General features: G+C 40.0%; 1 protein-coding gene across 2 annotated transcripts; it reads right to left on the reverse strand.

The window, feature by feature from the left end:
* Positions 1–15,916: 15,916 nt before the first annotated feature.
* Positions 15,917–18,424, reverse strand: LOC147636515 (2-oxoadipate dioxygenase/decarboxylase, chloroplastic/amyloplastic-like). 2 transcript variants are annotated; one of them, XM_086801980.1, is made up of 7 exons: positions 18,119–18,424; positions 17,644–17,793; positions 17,345–17,560; positions 17,132–17,253; positions 16,869–17,032; positions 16,268–16,422; positions 15,917–16,188 (listed from the first exon to the last, which is right to left on the reverse strand). In XM_086801980.1, exons 1-7 carry the CDS (start codon positions 18,326–18,328, stop codon positions 16,072–16,074), a joined length of 1,134 nt encoding a protein of 377 aa, XP_086658106.1. In that variant the 5' UTR covers positions 18,329–18,424; the 3' UTR covers positions 15,917–16,071. The 2 variants fall into 2 exon arrangements, with proteins under 2 accessions (XP_086658106.1, XP_086658105.1); XM_086801979.1 differs by having other exon boundaries at positions 15,917–16,164; positions 18,119–18,420.
* Between the last annotated feature and the right edge of the window lie 235 nt (positions 18,425–18,659).

Below are 18,659 nucleotides of genomic sequence, written 5' to 3' on the forward strand. Positions count from 1 at the left end.
ACGCGTCCGAAACGCGTTTACGGCCCAAAAAACTTCATCCGATAGGAGTCCGATATAGGACAGAATAGTTGCCCTATAGCTTTACTCCCACGAAGAAAGCTCCTCAATCAGAGATCGTTTTTGCCGGTGCCTCCCGTAGAGCTCCCAACAAGGGTGTAGTCAATAACACAAATAGGGAAGAGTAGTTGAAGCTCTTATCCTTGTACCGCTTTCTGTGCTTCTCTTGCTTGCATCTCAGCCCTTAGCAGGAACCAGGCTCTGATACCATGAAAAGATGCAGGGGAGAAGAGAGCTTGAGCTCTTGCAAGCACACACACACTCACACAACCCTAATAGAGAACACACAAGGTGAGAGGCTGAAAATCTTCTTCTTCACTCAACACTCAACACACCATATACAAAGATAAGAGTACACTCACATGAAAAGGTACTCAACACTCAACACACCATATACAAAGATAAGAGTACACTCATATGAAAAGGTACTCAACCAAAGATAATAAGAGTACCTTTTCATATGAGTGTACTCTTATCTTTGTATATGGTGTGTTGAGTGTTGAGTGAAGAAGAAGAAGATTTTCAGCCTCTCACCTTGTGTGTTCTTTATTAGGGTTTTGTGAGTGTGTGTGTGCTTGCAAAAGCTCAAGCTCTCTTCTCCCCTGCATCTTTTCATAACCATCATAAGTCAACCTTTGCACATGATTTTTGACTCTTCCAGATCTTCGTAACTTTGCATTCATGGGCTTCCATAGCCTTCTTCACACCAGGTGTGCTCATTGCTGGAATCCCAAGCTCCTCCTCATCAAGGTTCATCACGGTTCATCTCCAAGCCACTAGAATCTCCATCCAACAAGGTTCCAGCAATGAGCACATGTGCTCATTGCTAGAATCCCAAGCTCCTCCTCATCAAGGTTCATCTCCAAGATCAACAAGAGAATGCCCTACAGAAATGTCATGCATACCAACGGGATCAACCACTTTCTCTTTGCCTTTATGTGATGTACCAACTATATTTTTAGGAGGACTCGTATTATAACATAGTTGCCACGCCGTGGTCTATCAACAAAACCGCTGGGGATGAGGACTCTCGTGGTCCACTCAATGACTGTGATTCCTGACTTGCATTCTGTGCAACCGCATTTCCACTTATATCAGCCCCAACAACATCTTTTTCAGCAACATACCAGCTACTCATCTCATCAAATACAACTTACCCTCAATTCATGTGTAGCAGGATTATAACATCTATATCCGTTTTGCTCAAGGGAATACCTAATAAAGACACCTTTTTCTACTTTTGGATCTAACTTAGCATGCAACTCATCTGGCACATGCACATATGCAATATATCTGAAAACTTTCAAGTGAGACAAATTAGGTTTCTTGCCAGTAAACTTCTCTTCTAGCATTACATCATGTATGGCTGCAATAAGAGTCATGTTCACTCATGATATAAACTACTATAGAAATAACCTTAGCCCAATAGCTATGCGGCATATTCTTCTCTGCCACCATAAATACTCATGCTATCTCTGCAATGTGCCTGTTTTTTCACTTAGAAACTCCATTTTGCTGCGGAGTGTATCTACATGTAAGTGGTCTCTGAATGCCATTCTTTTTCAAGAATTCAGAGAACTCATGGAGAAGTATTCTCCCCCTCCATCTGACCTTAGGCACTTCACATGCTTTCTTGTCTGTTTTTCAGCCAAAACTCAGAAATTCTGAAAATGAGTGAACACTTCACTCTTCTCCTTGTGTGGTCATCAATGAATGTTACATAGTACCTACAACCACCCATAGACATAGTCTTCGTAGAACCTCATACATATGAATGCACAACATCTAGCACATTCTTGCTCACATTTCTCTCATGTGGAAATACATGTTTTGTTGCTTTCCAAATTGACATGCTTCACATACTTTTTGCATACCTTCATCTTTAAACTTAGGTAGCCCTGTCACAATTTGTTTAGTCTGCATAGACTGCATCCTTTGCACATTTACATGCCCAATTCTCTTATGCCAAATGTCTATATTTGTAACAACTCTTGAACCATTTGCAAACATTGCAGCAGTCACTTCAGGCATATTTACATTTAATGTAAACATTCTGCCCACTCTATTGCCTTTTGCAACCAACCTGCACTTATCTTGAAAGTCTCATATATAATAGCTATCAGGGTTAAACCAAACCTACAAACCCTACTAAATCATCTGGCTAACAGAAACTAGATTCTTTATACTGTTTGGAACATGAAGTACATCTACAAGGTACTTCACCTTACCATTTTGCATAGACAATGGCACATCCCCAACATGGGCAATCAGATGAACAATGTCATCCCCTATTTCAATAGAACCTAGTAGACTCTTCATTTCCTTGAACCACTCACCATGACTTGTCATGTGGTTTGAAGCACCTGTTGAATCAACATACCATATATCATCCTTACATGTTGCTACATCATTTCCATACACATCATTAACTTCATGCTGCATAACAAACAACCTCTGCTAGAGGATGTATAGTTATTTTGCTGTACTTTTCCATTTCGCATGTCACTCTGCTTCTTATAGAAATTTGCTTGCACATACCCAAGCTTACCATAGTAAAAACAGCCTCGTGTATCATTATGCTACCTTTTCTGATTACCATGACCTCATCATTGACTCCCCCTGCCTCTAAACTGGCCTCTTCCACTTGTGTGTTGTTGCGAATCTTGGGACTGTTGCTGCTGTTGACAATAATTCTGATTACCTATTCGACCACCACCTTGGCCATGTCCACAACCTCTAGCTCGTCCTCTACGTACACTAGTGTAGAAGGCCTGCTGCTCTGAACTGTTTATATGCCCAATCATAGTGTCCTATGTGCTGATAGAAAGCCAATACATGACTTTCCTTGCTCCTTGATTCCAATCCTTGAACTCTTTTATATCTATGCAGTTAGATTAATCTCCGGTATCTCTGGTTCCTCCTCATGTTCACCTTCAATGTAGTCCCAGTAACCTTCATGTAGTCCCAATAACCTTTTCCCATCAGGAAATTTGTCAATCTAAACCTCCAAGCTTGGAAGTTCTTCTTGTCAAGCTTCTATGCACAATCTGGTTTATTCCATCATTTGACATTTTTTTTGCAACACAAATTTACCAACAATAGCACTCTTGCTTAACCTACACAAACTGTTGTGTTCTTTGCAAAAGCGGTACTATACTGCACCCAAATTTTCAACCAGTGACCTCAATTTGCATACATACACCCAATGGCAACTTTGAGACCTCTTTGTAGTACACAGTGTCTGCACAACCAATTGCCCTTCCTGCAGTTCCAAAAACAGAGTTCTGTAGAGAATCGAAACTTACCTACAGTGCCCGTGAACGCTTGCAAACTGAAAAATGGAGGTCTAGACGCACCCGAAACATGTTTTCGGCTCAAAAAGTATAGGTACGACTACTTGGTGTAGTCCAGCTGTCAAATCTCTGGCAAAGATATGTCTGTGCCAGCTACCAAACCCATCATCAGTGATACAAATGTCGAACAGTCATGCAGGTGCGTCGTCTCATGAGTGTTAGCTCATGCTGAGCTTGACATCTCAACATTAGAGACCACATGGGTATCACTATATACATTGACTACCTCCACTCCTAATTTCACAATTATTAACCCTTCAAAAAATCCTAACTATTCTTGTCCACCCACCCTTTATAGCTGTAATGATTGCATTCATTTAGGTATACACACTCGTAGAGAGGTGTACTGGGTCTAGGCAAGGGGAGGGACATCTTGTGGGTTTTCAGCCTACAGGATTTTGACCACCACTTTCAAACACAAGAAAGTGGAAAAGGGCCATTGGAACTCACCCCCAAAAGGGGGATATTATTATTTTTCCAATCAAAAGTTCCAGTCATGTCTAGAAGGGTATAGTATCATTCACCGGGAAACTTGCGTACTGCATTACATATTGATTAGGACCTGTAGGTAGAGAAAATGAAACCCAACACTTTCTTACTAATAAGAGGTTTTGTTTTTGCAGCAAAATGTCCCAGAACACCCAAGCAAGCACTGAATCAAATGCAAAGATGACTAGGAAATAGGCTGTGTCTAACAAGGGGTCAAAATGGCAGGGGAAACCCAAGGGTTTAAAAGGAATACCAAAGGTACCAGATAAGTCATTTTACAGGATGATGAAGGTTGGGTAACTAAGCATGGTCATTCATCTAGTTGGTTGGGTGATGTGGGCACAAATGCAGAATGCATATGCATTTGAGTGTTCTAAAAGAATACAGAAAAGGAACCATAGTTGTTTACCTACTATGCACCAAAATGCTACTCTGTTCTTAAGGAAGATGGTGTAATGGAGAAACTGCTAGGTAACTAGCTTGGATAAGATGGTAGCTTCCTGGATACCTTACTATGACCTTGTTCTCATATTGGAATCCCTAAACTCTTATGATGCAGATAGAGGGATGGGTGTAGTAACCATAGGAGACTATGAGGTTGAGATTAAATTGCACAGAAATTTAATCATTGAAGCATTTGACCTGCCTTTAAGGGTGTTAGATTCAAAAGTCAAACTAGGCACCATAAATATCAATACACACATGAAAAAATGGAGTAAGTCACCACATGAAGAATTCTTTGCACAAATCAGCAGGGATACTATAGTAGAAATAGCTTGTAGAGCAATCAGCCTTCTCACTCAAGTGAAATACATTGAAAAACATGATAGGATAAACTCTTCGGATGTTTTTATGATTGCGAAAGGCTGTGAGGAGGATTGGACACATATTATCTTTAACAACCTTACTGCTTATTGTGTAGACCATAAGTATATCATTGGTAATCCTTATCTTCTACATCAAGTTCTCGAATATGGGCCAAGAAAGGTACTTAAAGAAGCGAGTGTCAACACTCCACCTCTCATAGGACAAGAGGCTCAAAGGCAAGACCAGGGAGATCAAGGCTGAAAGGGAAGAACCAACCAACATGTCCATGGTGAATCATCATCCATGTGCAAGGAAATCCCTATTGCAATATCTCCACAAGCATAGTCCACGTCAGCACAACAACACCAATAGCTAACCCCAAAGGTAAGAGAAAAATGGATTTTGGAATGACCACTCAAATGTGTGAGGTAGTGTCAATACATTATGACCTTCAGCCAAAGAAGCAAAGAATTGTAAAGGAAGTCCTAAACCCTAAAGTGCAACAAGTACATCAATAGGTAGTCACTCTATTTGGCCTAGACACATAACAAGCAGAGGAGGAATTCGGGCTACATCTTTTAGAGTTGACAAGGGTACTCAACCAGAAGGTTGCAAAATTTTACAAACAACAAGCACTTAATAAGAGAGGAGTCATTGACCAAGAGTATACTCAAATAACACAACTTAAAGCCCAACTCTAGGAATCATCCAACCATGTGGATAAAATCAGTGAGTTGGTGGTTAATCTAGAAGGAGGAAAAACTGTTGTCTTTGAAAAGGGTAGTAGACGCTAGTAAGAAAAGGGAACGTTATGACAAGGTACACAAACAAAATAAGGATCTGCTAAAAGAGCTCGAAACTTCAAGAAAAGAATTTTCCACCACAACAGACATGAATCTGGCTGAGAGTAAGATGGTTGTGGAGATGGCTAAGTTAAAGAACTAATAGAATAATGTAGTGACTTGGAGCATAGTTTATTATAACAAGCCAAGCAAAGCCTAGTACAACAGCTTCAAAAACAGAATGAAGACGAAGTCAAGATCAACCTCAAGCATAAGGTAGAAAAGGATAGCTTATTCTAGCAGAGCTGCAAAAGGCATGGGAAGATTTCTCAAAGTATCATGTTGAAGCTATGGACAAAGCCACGGAACTGGAGTCTATTCTCTAGTAATAGAATTAGCACGAAGAGGAGGAGCATTCTCCAATAGAACAAGGGGCAAGTACATTGCTTTCCACTATCTCTAACCATGCCTCTGCTCTAGCTACATTAGCTGTTTCCCCACGAACTCCAGCAAAAACCCAAAATGTTTTCACCTCTACCCTTTTACTGTCTATGACTATAAAAGGCATAGATTTTGAGGTTCCTTTGACAAGTGACGTAGTGCAGTGGGTTTTTCAAAAGATGTCTTAACAAAATGCCCCTACATTTGTAATGGCCATTCTTCATGGTGGAGACATTAGTCTACAAAGCCCTAGTGATCTTTTCTATGCCTCCCATTGCATCCTATAGTAATCAATTTTTGGGCATGGGTTAGGGTGCTTCTCAATTCTCAAGATTTTTCTCGGGAAGGGGAACTTATGGAAGTGGGTCTACTAGAGAGGACTTAACCTTTAAAGCCCAAACATCTATAGACTACATAGACCAAAGCCTTACTTGGATGAAACTTTTTGGACCTTATGAGGCCAAGGACTACTCCTTGTATTTACGAGCTAGGCCAAACAATCTTTATCACCCCTTGGGCATATGGAAGTTATTTAGAATCACTACATTGCATTTTGAAATCGTAAAATAGGAAAATTCTTTAGAATTTTATTTGCCTCACATCAATTACACCTCCATTGATGACATGGAAATAATTTAATGGGAAGCTGATTTTAAACAACACTTAAATGGCAAGCCACCTAACCCAGAGGAAGAAGATGGGCCGTGCAAAGCTTTAGACAAATTGACATACCCATATGTCCATGCCTTCCAAGTGAATAATCAACCAGAGTTTTCACCATCGGAAGGTTGTAAAGGCCAAAGTAAAGGTACTAGCAAGGAAGCTGTAGCTACAATCCTGATCCATGTAGGAGAGCTTGACCTACCTTTACAAGATTTCCAACATCTGTATTTGCAATACAACCAACTATGGGAGCTCGGGTAAGAGTCTCAAGCAGATGAGGAAAGTCTTATAGAATTTACTTATCATTTCCTTGTCGAGAGGAATAACATGGTGGATGTGCCTATAGGTCTGAACTCTAGAGGATTGTAGTTAGTGCAACATGAGGGTCTACAACATGAGGAGAACAATGCATGGATTCAAGATGATACAGCTTAGTGGGAAGGGGAATCACAAGTACCCACCCATGAAAAATTTGAATCAGCATGGGATTTTCTGGATCTTACTAAAAATTCAAAAGCTACAGAGTGGCCTATGTACAATATCTACCACACACAGCACCCATCATAGCTCCTGACACTGTGGTGGCTGAACTTTTTACAAAGTAGGCCATGTTTAAGCAGTTGCCGAAGGAAAAATATTTGGAAGTAATCAAGGAGGAAAACCCTTGGTTTAAGCCACATCTTCTATTTAAGGCACTCATGGAGGTAACACCCTTTGATCTCCTCACTGCCCTTATCATCCTACTATAGGTGTCAAAACACCCACGGTAGAAATGATGAAAAAGAGGCCTTATTTGGCCTATCCTCCTAGGGGTGACATGGAAGAGCATGTAAAATTACATAGATGGAAAGCTAAAGACCTATGGGAGCTCATAAAACAACACACAAAATTCAAGCGCCCTCACCTGGTGGATGATATGTGGTTGCTTTCTTTTAATAGAATATTCTTTTGTGTGACAGATGGAAACAAGACCATCTTGTAGTGGACAGAGGTGGTTATACACTACCTCCAAGGTACAATGAAATTCCAACAGGATGGGAAGGCACTCAACCGGAATGGAGACAAAAGTGTTGAGATGTCAAGCTCAACATGACTCTGACACTCATGAGGTGCCTACATGACCATTCGGCATTTATATCATTGGCAGGTTTGGTAGCTGGCATCGACATATCTTCGCCAGAGATTCGACAACTGTACTACACTGACTAGTCCACATCTACCCACTCCTCTTAGAGTGTTCACATTATGGATTGCTTGTATATACTCTATTATGTGTGTTAGTCACTTTATCTTCTTAGACCTCTTTTGTTGTGTGAAGAAGAAGAAGAATTTTCAGCCTCTCACCTTGTGTGTTCTCTTCTAGGATTTGTGTGAGTGTGTGTGTATGCTTGCAAGATCTCAATCTCTCTTGGCGACCAAGTTCATTTTCTTTTTGGACCATTAAAATCTTCTTTATCCATAAATAAAGCCTGTACCACTAGTAGAATCACCAAATAGATGGTAATTATGCTAGAATTTGACTTTATTGTCACAGTACGACGTCTCAGAACGTGTCTTGGCCGACCATGTCACACATCCCTAATGGTGAGCCACCAGTTGTGGTGTTGATGAGATGACCTTCCACAGCAGGTGCCCCCTTGTTCCAGCTATGCTTAATTCTTGAATGGGGAGAGGAAATTGCACACTTCCTCACTAATGGCCTACCTACCAAAGCACTTATCAATAGAGACAGAGTCAAATGCCTCATCAAAAAGACTGCCTACCAAAGCACTTATTATCAATAGAGACAGAGTTAGATGCCTCATCAAAAAGACTGCCTCCTGCACACTTCCTCACTAATGGCCTACCTACCAAAGCACTTATCAATAGAGACAGAGTCAAATGCCTCATCAAAAAGACTGCCTACCAAAGCACTTATTATCAATAGAGAGAGAGTTAGATGCCTCATCAAAAAGATTCCCTCCTACTATCAGTAGATTGCAGGGATAACTTTACAAGCAAGGCAAAGATAGAATCATGAGACAATGTGTCCGAGAGAACACATGTGTCTCTAATCTAGAGCAAGCCCACTCTGGAATCAAAGGCAGACACTTTACAGCAAACATCACTACTTGAAAAATCCTACTGACAGGACTGTGGTGGCCCACTTTATTTGGAGATGCTACAGAATATGTCAAATGATGCAATGAATGCTTAACAAGTGGAAATTCCACAAAGTAAGGAAAGAAAGCCCCTAAATTAGGTCATGTCCTTACAGCCCCTAAATTTGGTCATGTCCTTTACAGCCATTTGAGAAATGGGGCATCAATTTTGTGGGACCCATTAGTGCAATTGCCTGACACACTCAGGCATGATACATTATAGCAGCAATGAGAGACAAACTATTGCACGTAATGGGTCGAAGCTAAGGCCACCAAAAAAGCTGATGCAAGGTCCACAATGAAATTTCTTTTACGAGTGTGTGATCACTCGTTTTGGGTGCCCTCTTGAGCTGGTGAGTGATAGTGGTACACACTTCATCAGTGAAGGTATACAATTCTTGCTATACAAGAATTCTTCGTCAACCATCGGAAATCCTCTCCCTACCACCCCCAAGCCAATGGTCAAGCCAAAAGCACAAATAAAGTCCTATGCACTATCCTAAGACAATAGAGACTAGCCAAAATGATTAGAAACAAAAGTTGCCACAACAGCACTTTGGGCCTATCGCACTACATATAAAGTAGCCACAAACGCGACACCCTTCAGTTTAACCTATGTTATTGAAGCTATTATGCTTATGGAATTCTTGGTGCCCAGCTTGAGTGTGGTAGTATAGGAAAAGCTCACTGGCAATGTCCTGTGCAACCAGCTTTTGGAACTTGAAAAGTTTGATGAAACATGCCTCACAGCTGTGTTTGATGGAAAGTTTGATGAAACATGCCTCACAGCTGTGTTTGATGGAAAGTTTTATGTTGTGCCTTGGAAGGAAAGTTTTATGTTATGCCTACAGGGACATTGTGGAAGAGATACTTCTGGGATGCGAATGGATGGGACACAACCAGTGTCAGATTGATTGGGATGTGAGGATGACAACCCTAAAATTGGCCTTAAACCACTGGAGGACTGTAGAAGGGATACATATGGATGACACATTCAAGTGCAATATAGTAGAATCTAGTGTCTCATTTCGGTATCTCAAAGCTCATGCCACACAACACATACGCTTCTATTACGAGCGGTGGATGAAAAAGAATAGTTGTTGGGTCCCAATGCAAGCAGATGAACAAGTTGTTTTGCCTCTTGACATATGTGTTCGGTTGCCCAGTGGTGCAGTGGAAGTTGTAGGGTGGTGCAAGTAAACATTGGAGCCTCCTAAATATTAGAGAGCACCTCAATATTGTGGGAGGTGAGGATATTCCTATTCTTGTTAGATTTCTATATTAAAGTTATAATATAGCTCAACAAATTTACTCTAAAGCTGTCTTGTATGTGCACATTAATGGTCAGCTCAGTGTAGGTACTAGGGTTCCTATTCCAAAATGGTTTAGTGGCATACAGATTTACAACACATGGTTTTTTTATGTCGATGGTTTTGGAGTCCATCCAAAACAGTACATAACGACTAGTCCTAAGGGAATTGAGAACATAATATATTACAACTTATATTAAGCTCTATACAAAAGCCACCCAACCATGGATGCAAATTCTTCTAATGAGAGAACTGTTCCTAGTAAGGTTGCTAGGCCAGCTATTTCAGCTGTTTCTTCTGATGATGACTCCTATTCCTCTATTGGGGATACAGATGATCAACCTATCTAGATATTTGAAAGCTTCAAGGAAGGCCTTGAAGATGTAGACAAACTGATAGATGAAGCCAATGAGGTGCATCAAAGAATTCTTCAAATGAACAACCCACAGAAGGAGAATGAGGAAAAATCTATTGTGCAGAATTAGATAGGTCTTGTATCAAGGGACTCAAGCCCAATAGAAGTCATTGTAAGACTTATTGAACTGTTGTATCTTAGCAATGACTAATGTGATGAAAAATTTCTACATGGACATGTGTCTACAAAGTACTCATAACAATTTTGAAGCGTCTTTAAAATTCAGTTTTAACCAAAGATAAGTTATGAGAATAACAGTTCTCAACAATCTATTTTATTATGGTAAAGCACAGTACTCATAAAATATAAAAATGAGTAGGGCTCAATAAAAATACATAATGTTAATACAAAAATGAGCCGAGCTCAATAAAATACAGAATCTTTATTACAACGCTTTGGCTCTGGACATATACAAAATGCCTCTAAGCGGTTTCGAGCTCTATAGCCTCAGCCTTGGCCTCCTCCTTTTACTCAACCTTCGGCTTTGTCTCCTTTGTTGTTGGTATATTTTAACATCGAGCAGGTTATTTCCTATGTTATTCAAGCTATGCCCTGGGTGCAGGAGTGCAGGATGTAAAGTCACTCAAGGGCTATAGTCGTAAGAGGTTTTTGCATTATAGAGGGAAAATGCCTACCAAAGAGAGGGAGCAAGAAGAGAAGAGACTCAAGAGCAATTAGATCTTTTCGTTGTAAATATTTTCAATGTAAATCTTCAATATAATGGAATGGTGCAATCATTTTTTATTTTCAAGTCAAAAAGCTTTACAACTTTCTTCTAAATGTTGTCTACTTCCTAAGTCAAAAATGTTTACAACTTTATTCAAAATACTTTCAACTTCAAAGTGATGTTTATACTTCCAAATTCTTCCTATGCGTCTTCGTGTGAAGATCTCCATTCTACGTGACGTGCTGGTCCTGTGCCAACTTTCCACTTTAGTGATCTTCTCTGTTTGGCATTATTTCGTACTGCCCTTGCTAGATTACTCATATGTGCCCTTTCCATGGATAATTTTTGCCCAAAAGTGTATCTGTAAAACCAATTAAATATCTCCTTGAGGTAATTTGTATAAGTCTTCTCTCCTCCATGCCAGGTATTTTTAAAATATACTCCTCTAGCTCGATAGTGAGATTTCTCCATTCCTTGTGTGCTCCACATGTCCAAAGAACCATACTCATTCACATGAAGTATGCACCATGAGCATAAAGAATGTGCTACACAAAAATTAAGACAGAGTCAATAGTTATTCATACTCGTTTCTTAATATCCAGTAGGAAGGAGCAAATGTGTTTACCATGTAGTGCGTAATGTTGGTTTCACCCCATGTATCAACCATGGGCTTCATAAAATTAGAAAGCTCGTCTTGAAATTTTTGTCACTCCTCTGTGGTTGTCATGCTTTTGGTCAAAAGTTTCACCATCTTATTAGTCTGACCAAACCTTCTCACGTAGAATTACAAGGCTTGAATTGGTGCAGTCAAATGTTGTACATTTGCATAAATCCTTCCACAAGTTCCAAGGCTTGGTTGAGTCCTTTGCATTTTCTGGCTTCTCCAGAAAATGTCTTGCTTTATTTCCACTTATAAGAACACTTGTTGTGCAACCTCATGATTCATGCCAGAGGTCTTTTTATTAACAGTAATCTGCACATTGCCACCACATGGCACCCAATTGAGTTGAGTAGTTTCTCTACTTTATGAAGAGCTTCTTCTTGTCGTTCTCTTTGCCTTGCATGGTAAATGCAAAATCTATGTGACTTGAGCAAATGGTCAAACACACACATGAATGCATGCAGTGTATAGAAATGGGCATTCTTCAGTCCAAATGAAATTATAGGATTCCATTCTGGGTCTCTCAAATGCTTATTTGGCACAGCTAGCATGTTGGCAGACAAGACACCTCCAACCTAATTGCCAGCATCATCATCCATGGGGTCATCCTCAATATCTTGATTCTCAAGCATCCTCTTCTTTCTCGACTTTTGTTTATTTTCCATCACCATTCTCATGCACCACGGACAAGGATTTGGGGTGTTAGCACCTTCTGGACACCCAAGCAAGCACTTTATTGTCTTTAGATCACCCCCCAAATGCCAATCTACTATATAAGTTCCCTTGCTCTCTACCTCAAGTTTTTCTCCTTGAATCGGTGCTTTGATGACAGTGGTAATCCAGGGTATCCTATGAAAACCCAAGCGAGAACTTCATGTGTCTATTTTGGTACTTCAAATGCCCCAAGCCACCATATCTCTCTCTCAGATTGGACACTATATGAGGGAAAGTCTAGCTTGCAAATCCTCTCCCTATCAGGAGTTTGGTTGATCTTAGTATTCCTCTCAAATGTGTCTTCACTGAGAGAAGATGATAACTGAACTTTTTACATATGCCATAGTCTCATTCATGAGTGTGATACTCATTCGCTCTATCCTCTTTGCTTTCACAATCTGACACTCATCCATTTTCAACACAAAGATAACTTTGTCACCTTGCATGACAAACAAAATTAAATAAGCTTTGCTTTTTCATAGACTTTTTCAACTACTTTGCAAAAGAGATATAAAAGTTACTTAAAATTATAATGAATGAATGAGGGTAGGTTTGTGAAAGGTGGAGAGAAATTTGAAGAAGGATCATTAGGATATAAATACCCATCAACCCAAAGATCCACATTACAATGACCCTATTGTCTTCTTTCTTGCTTCTCCTGTGTGTTTAGATGTTCTTTTTTGATAGGTGAATATTCATTCAAGATGCGAATATGCAAGTCTACCTTCCTTACTCGTGATGAATTTGAGGTGTTTGTTATATCCGTGGAGTGCCATAGTAGACACAATGGAAGATGGTAGGTAGCTTGGATCCCAAAGAGAAGCTTGAAAGAGAGACCTACTGCAATGAGAGAAGGACTTGGGAAGGAGAGAGAGAGAGAGAGAGAGAGAGAGAATCTTTTAGTTGTTGAGTCGGACAGAGAGGAGATGTGATAGTAATCAATGAAGAAAACAGTTTTTAGGTAGGTTTGCTATAAAATATAAATTTTAAATTCCTAGCCTATCCGAAAGTTTAAATTTAAATTAAACTTTTTATGTTTTATGCATTTAAAAGTGAAAAAAATTAAAAAAACGTAAGTTTTCCTTGTCTTTTAATGATTGTTGATTTAGAATTTGTGGGAACTTCAAAAACGCAATGAAAGTGTATTAAACGAGATTGTCTTTTAATAACTGTTATAAAATTTAGAGAGAAATTACAAAACGCAATGAAAGTGCATTAAATTATTTTGAGTCAATTATTTTGAATTGTAAGAAAAAATATCTTTGGGACCCCTATATGGACGAGATTGATGATGTTTCAAGAGTTTGTGACTAGAAAGAGAATCCTAGAGTGAAAATCCTAGAGAGGGAAAACTAGAGAGATCCCCTACTTTTAGGATCAAAAGTACGCTTCATTATGACTTTGTCTCCTTAAACCTCAAAAAAATTAGTCATAGTTCCTTAAAATTAGAGATTCTTACAAGACCCTTTTTATGCTCAAATGCCCCCTAATGTCTTGAGATGTGGATTGACTTGGTTTTGCCTAACTCTGAGCCTCTAGATGCTATGTTTGTTGCAACTCCCTTCCTATTTTAAACGCTATCCTAAGCATTCCTAAAAGAAAAGCATTTAACCTACAAGCATCACTCTGAATATTTAAGCTTATAGACGTGAACTTGAATACAGTAACTTGGACACGTGAGCCTGTAGACATGAACGAGTATACGTGAGCATATAAATATAAGTCTAGAGACGTGAGCATATAAATATAAGTCTAGAGACATGAGCCTAGCAAAAGGCCCTCATCTTAATTAATGATAGTTATACAAGTGTTAAGTTTTTTAAAATTATTTTTTATTAGTTTTGAATGCTTCTAAGCTATCGACTTCAATGCGTAAAAAATGATAAAATGCACGAACCAAAATTAACTATCCCACTCTTATCCACACCTGATATGAAGCTTAATGCTTATATTTTCGAAGTGAATTCCACTCCTAATCACAATAGCTAGGTTATTCCTATCTCAATGCAATAAGATCAAACCATCAAAATCATGTAAATCACCAAGAAACCAAGGTTTTCCATTTTCAAGTGATGAAAATAGATTGCCCTAATACAACAAGCTTCAATACAAAATAAAAAACTACCTAAACATATCCAAGACTCCAAAATCATATCTGGAGTGTGACCTCCTTATTAACACTGAGCAATATTGAGCAATCCTAATAGCCTGGAATAGACAAATGAATAGAGCTAAGCCCTAGACTAGTCCTTATCAACAGCACTAAATATGTTCAAACCAAGAGCTTATCTTAACCTTACTAACACATGTATCATCAAGCCTTGCTTTAAAGCCACAATTACAACTTCCATATGTGGATGTGTTAGCTCATCCATCACATCCTCACTCCATCGTCACACCGGAATACTCCTTGCCAATAAGGTGAAGGGATAACTCTTTTGACCTAGATAGAGACGAATAGAGACAATTCTTTACAATTGCGCTCTCTCACAAAGGTGAAGGAAGAAAAGGTAGCTAATACAAGCAAAAAACCTACAACCAATCCTATTTAGCGAGCATCCATCAAACCTATAAGATTCAATTGTGCACAAGTAAGCAAGAGTAGAGAAGGAGAGCTCACAAGTATTTTCTATTGCAAAGGTAATAATTGTGTATTGTTTATTGTCAAAAATGACTTATATACAAGTGACTAGTTCGCACTTAAAAACGGTCCGGCATTTATTACTAGTCTTAAGCAAGTGTGATGGAGTCCATAGACTTTTCCTCTTTGACATTAAATGGTAAGGTCGCTTTATACGTTCCAACACAATCTTACAAAGGATATATGCCCGGGTATGATGGCAAAGCGCCTTGCAATAGGTCGGCAGGTGAAACCATGTTAACTTGTAGAGTGGTTAACAATGTACAACATATGCATGCTTCACACAATTCACCTTGGGACAAGCAACAATGGATTAGGGTAAATCTCAAACCTCTAGATGGCTTGTCAACGTGATGACCCTCATTTAGGAAAGTGAGCGTGTCCTCACATTGACACTCCAATTTCATAGCAACAGACGGCTGTCTTAAGGGGGTGAGGGAATGTCCCCACACATCTATGAAGGATTAAAACAACTTGTTGGATGCCTTCCCACATTGTCCATGACAGTTCAAACAGAAATTGAAAAGCCTACAAACTGTATATACCAATGGAAAGTCCCAACTTATACAAAAACCAAAGTGCAATCATGAGAGTCTACTCACAAAGCCTCAAATCATCAACTCCATCATGCTTAGCATAGACTGCATGTCATGGCATCCCCTGTAAACAAAATTCTACAAGACTACAAAACTGTAACCTAAAACTCCTTTTTTGGCATCAAAAAACATGGACTTGAAGCAATTTGAAGCGAACAAAAATACCAAAGTTTCAGATGTGAGTAGACTTTGTAACTCATTCATTGTTCCAAACCTCCTGCCAAATAGCTGATAATGTACACTAGTCTTAAGGGTCTGAAGCATCTAATGTTTGCATGATTACAGCATCTACATCACTAAACTATCTTAAGGTAGTAATAAGGACCAATTAGACTCATTTGACCCCAGTTTGATCAGATGAGGTGCTCTCAAATATCTTATCAGCATTCCCGACTTCAAAGCCATCCCTCCTATGCCACTCCCGAATCTGCAAAGTATAAGGATTCAGAAACTAATCAACAAAGCACCAATTGCTAAACCTCTATGTGAGCAAAAAGAAAAACAACACGATCTTCTATTCTTTTAGATACCTCAGAGGCTGGAAGACCAGCATATTCCAGAAGTACCAACCGTTCTGCAAACTCTATATAGGATGCAGGAACAGTCCTATTCTCATCCCCAGAAAAACAGAACAACACAGAGTCTGCAACTGTGGAGCTTTGTAGTAGGCCTCCATCAGGACTCACTGTCAAACAAGGACAAAATACAACATTCATGATCTATGTTTTATGATCCTCCATACAACCAATTGATTTTACATATATATATATATACACCTAGATGAATCCAAGAACATGCCCAAATTCACCTTTTAGGAACGTGCATGTTATATACTCATGGTAGTCAACCCACAAGACTATATAACTATCAACTGCATTATGCATAGTATGGACTAGATACTACGACATCCCCACTAACGTCATCAGTGCCCAATAGTGGGTGTAGAACTCTGTATCAAGATATGCTCTCACACACGCACTCCACACACACACACACACACACACACACACACATAAGAGCATATATTCACACAAAGCCCTTCATACTAAGTTTCTGTCAAACCTCCCAAGATGCAGGGTAGACTCAGCCATAATGATTTTACAACAGTTCTTTTTGAAAAGTCACCCGAACCTTTCAAAACGCCTCCTTCTGAGTTCAATTTTATCCCATTGTCTTGTAAAAGCTGATTCAACCTGGAAATCTTTCTAATGTCTGAGCTTAACCGGTGCACAGAAACGGTGAGATGATTCAAGGCATAGCCATTTACAAGGGTCCAAGCTGCATACTCGCTTTCCCTGTAATAAATGTCAAAAAGCTCAATCAACTACCACAAGAGGAATAAAAGTGCCCATTGAAGAAATGGAATAGAGGTGATTTCTGAGCAGATTATGCACCTTGCCAGAATTTGATAGTCTTCCAACGAAGGCGTTGGCCAAGTGAGACTATTTAGCACACTCGCAACGGCTGCATGCTTGGAAAATTGTGCACCAGATTGTATGTACTTGGCAATGACAGCCTGCATACATGTACATGCTGGTAACATGTCAATAGCCTTAACGTCGACAGTTGGACAAGACAAGAATGAATCAAAATCTTTTAGATCATACCTGAGCATCAGAAGACAGCTTCTCTACAAGCAACTCTGAAATGAAAATCCTGGGGAGAGGCCCATTGAATTCCTTGCCTTTGGAATCAAGAGACCAATCTGGAGGGGAGAACCACAAGGCCCTTAACTTCTTTGCTGGGAATCGCAATTCGTCCCGGGTTTCGTAGCCCATATCCAAAAATACTTGAGCAATGGAGTCGATGCCACAGCCGTCAATCTAAATTAACCTTGAATAAATCAAGACTCCAAATTTATGGGCAAAAAGAAGACAAGAAGGTGGGTTAAGTCGGAAAACTTTACCCCTAAGGTACGAAAAGCGAAATGATCAAAGCAAATGGGGCCTGCATCCTGTGCTTGTATGAGATCCATGGCAGCCACAGCAGTGGGGTTCTTCTCCAGATAAGGCTTCACAATGGCTGCTAAGAGACTCCTTAGAAAAGGCGGCTCCAGCTACATGGGAGGAGCAAGAAACAGATGTGAGCTGCATGGCAAGAAGAGAGGATCCCTCTACCACAGATACAAACGGATGCACATGTGATCTAACGAAGGCCTGCAGGGGCGGGGCAGTTTAGATGCCCTGAGTTTTGTTTGTCATGGCTCCGCTCCGATCAACAAGTTTTTGCCAAAATTTAGCACACGCATGAACCAAGAAAAAAAGCAGACCGTGAAGAGAACCTCTACAAAATCCTTTTTTGGCATCCCTCTGTGTGCGCGTGTGTGTGTGTGTGGTGGAAGGGGGTAGTTCCCCTGAATAAGATGGCCTATTCAGACTTACAGAAGCGGCTTCCCAAGCGGTCGCAGGGGCGGAGGCGGAGGCCATGAAGGAGCGCCGCCGCTGCTGCTGTTGGTGCTCCTGCAGGCTGAGGGAGTCGGAGTTGGGTCGAGCAAAAGCAGGGCTTCTCTTTCTGATGGTGGCATGCGCGTCGTTGGTGTTGACGCTGAATTTGCAAGGGCGTAAGTTTTCCAACGGAAGCGTTTTCAACATCCTCGCCACCGCGCCGCCTTCTGCTGCTAATCGTTTCTTTGCTTTTTGTGTGTGTGTGTGTGTGTGTGTGTGTGTGTGTGGGTGCGGGTGTGGGTGTGCAGAGAGCTCGTAATATATATAGAGGGCCGAGCACCGGAGGCGGCCACGTCGGACAAACTCCACGACCGGGGTCTATAAGGCCTACGGAATTGCAGAAAATTTTTGAACCCTCCATAAATTATACGACCTACAATGAGTTAATAATACCATTTCTTTTTTGGTTGGTACTTACTCACTCTTCGCAAATGATTATTTTTTTTTTTGTTGGTGCTTCTTTAGTTTTTGAGAAAAA

Source organism: Cibotium barometz, chromosome 8 (genome assembly GCF_041138505.1).
Source record: "Cibotium barometz isolate CiBa-2024 chromosome 8, ASM4113850v1, whole genome shotgun sequence".
In the NCBI taxonomy this organism is placed as follows: domain Eukaryota; kingdom Viridiplantae; phylum Streptophyta; class Polypodiopsida; order Cyatheales; family Cibotiaceae; genus Cibotium; species Cibotium barometz.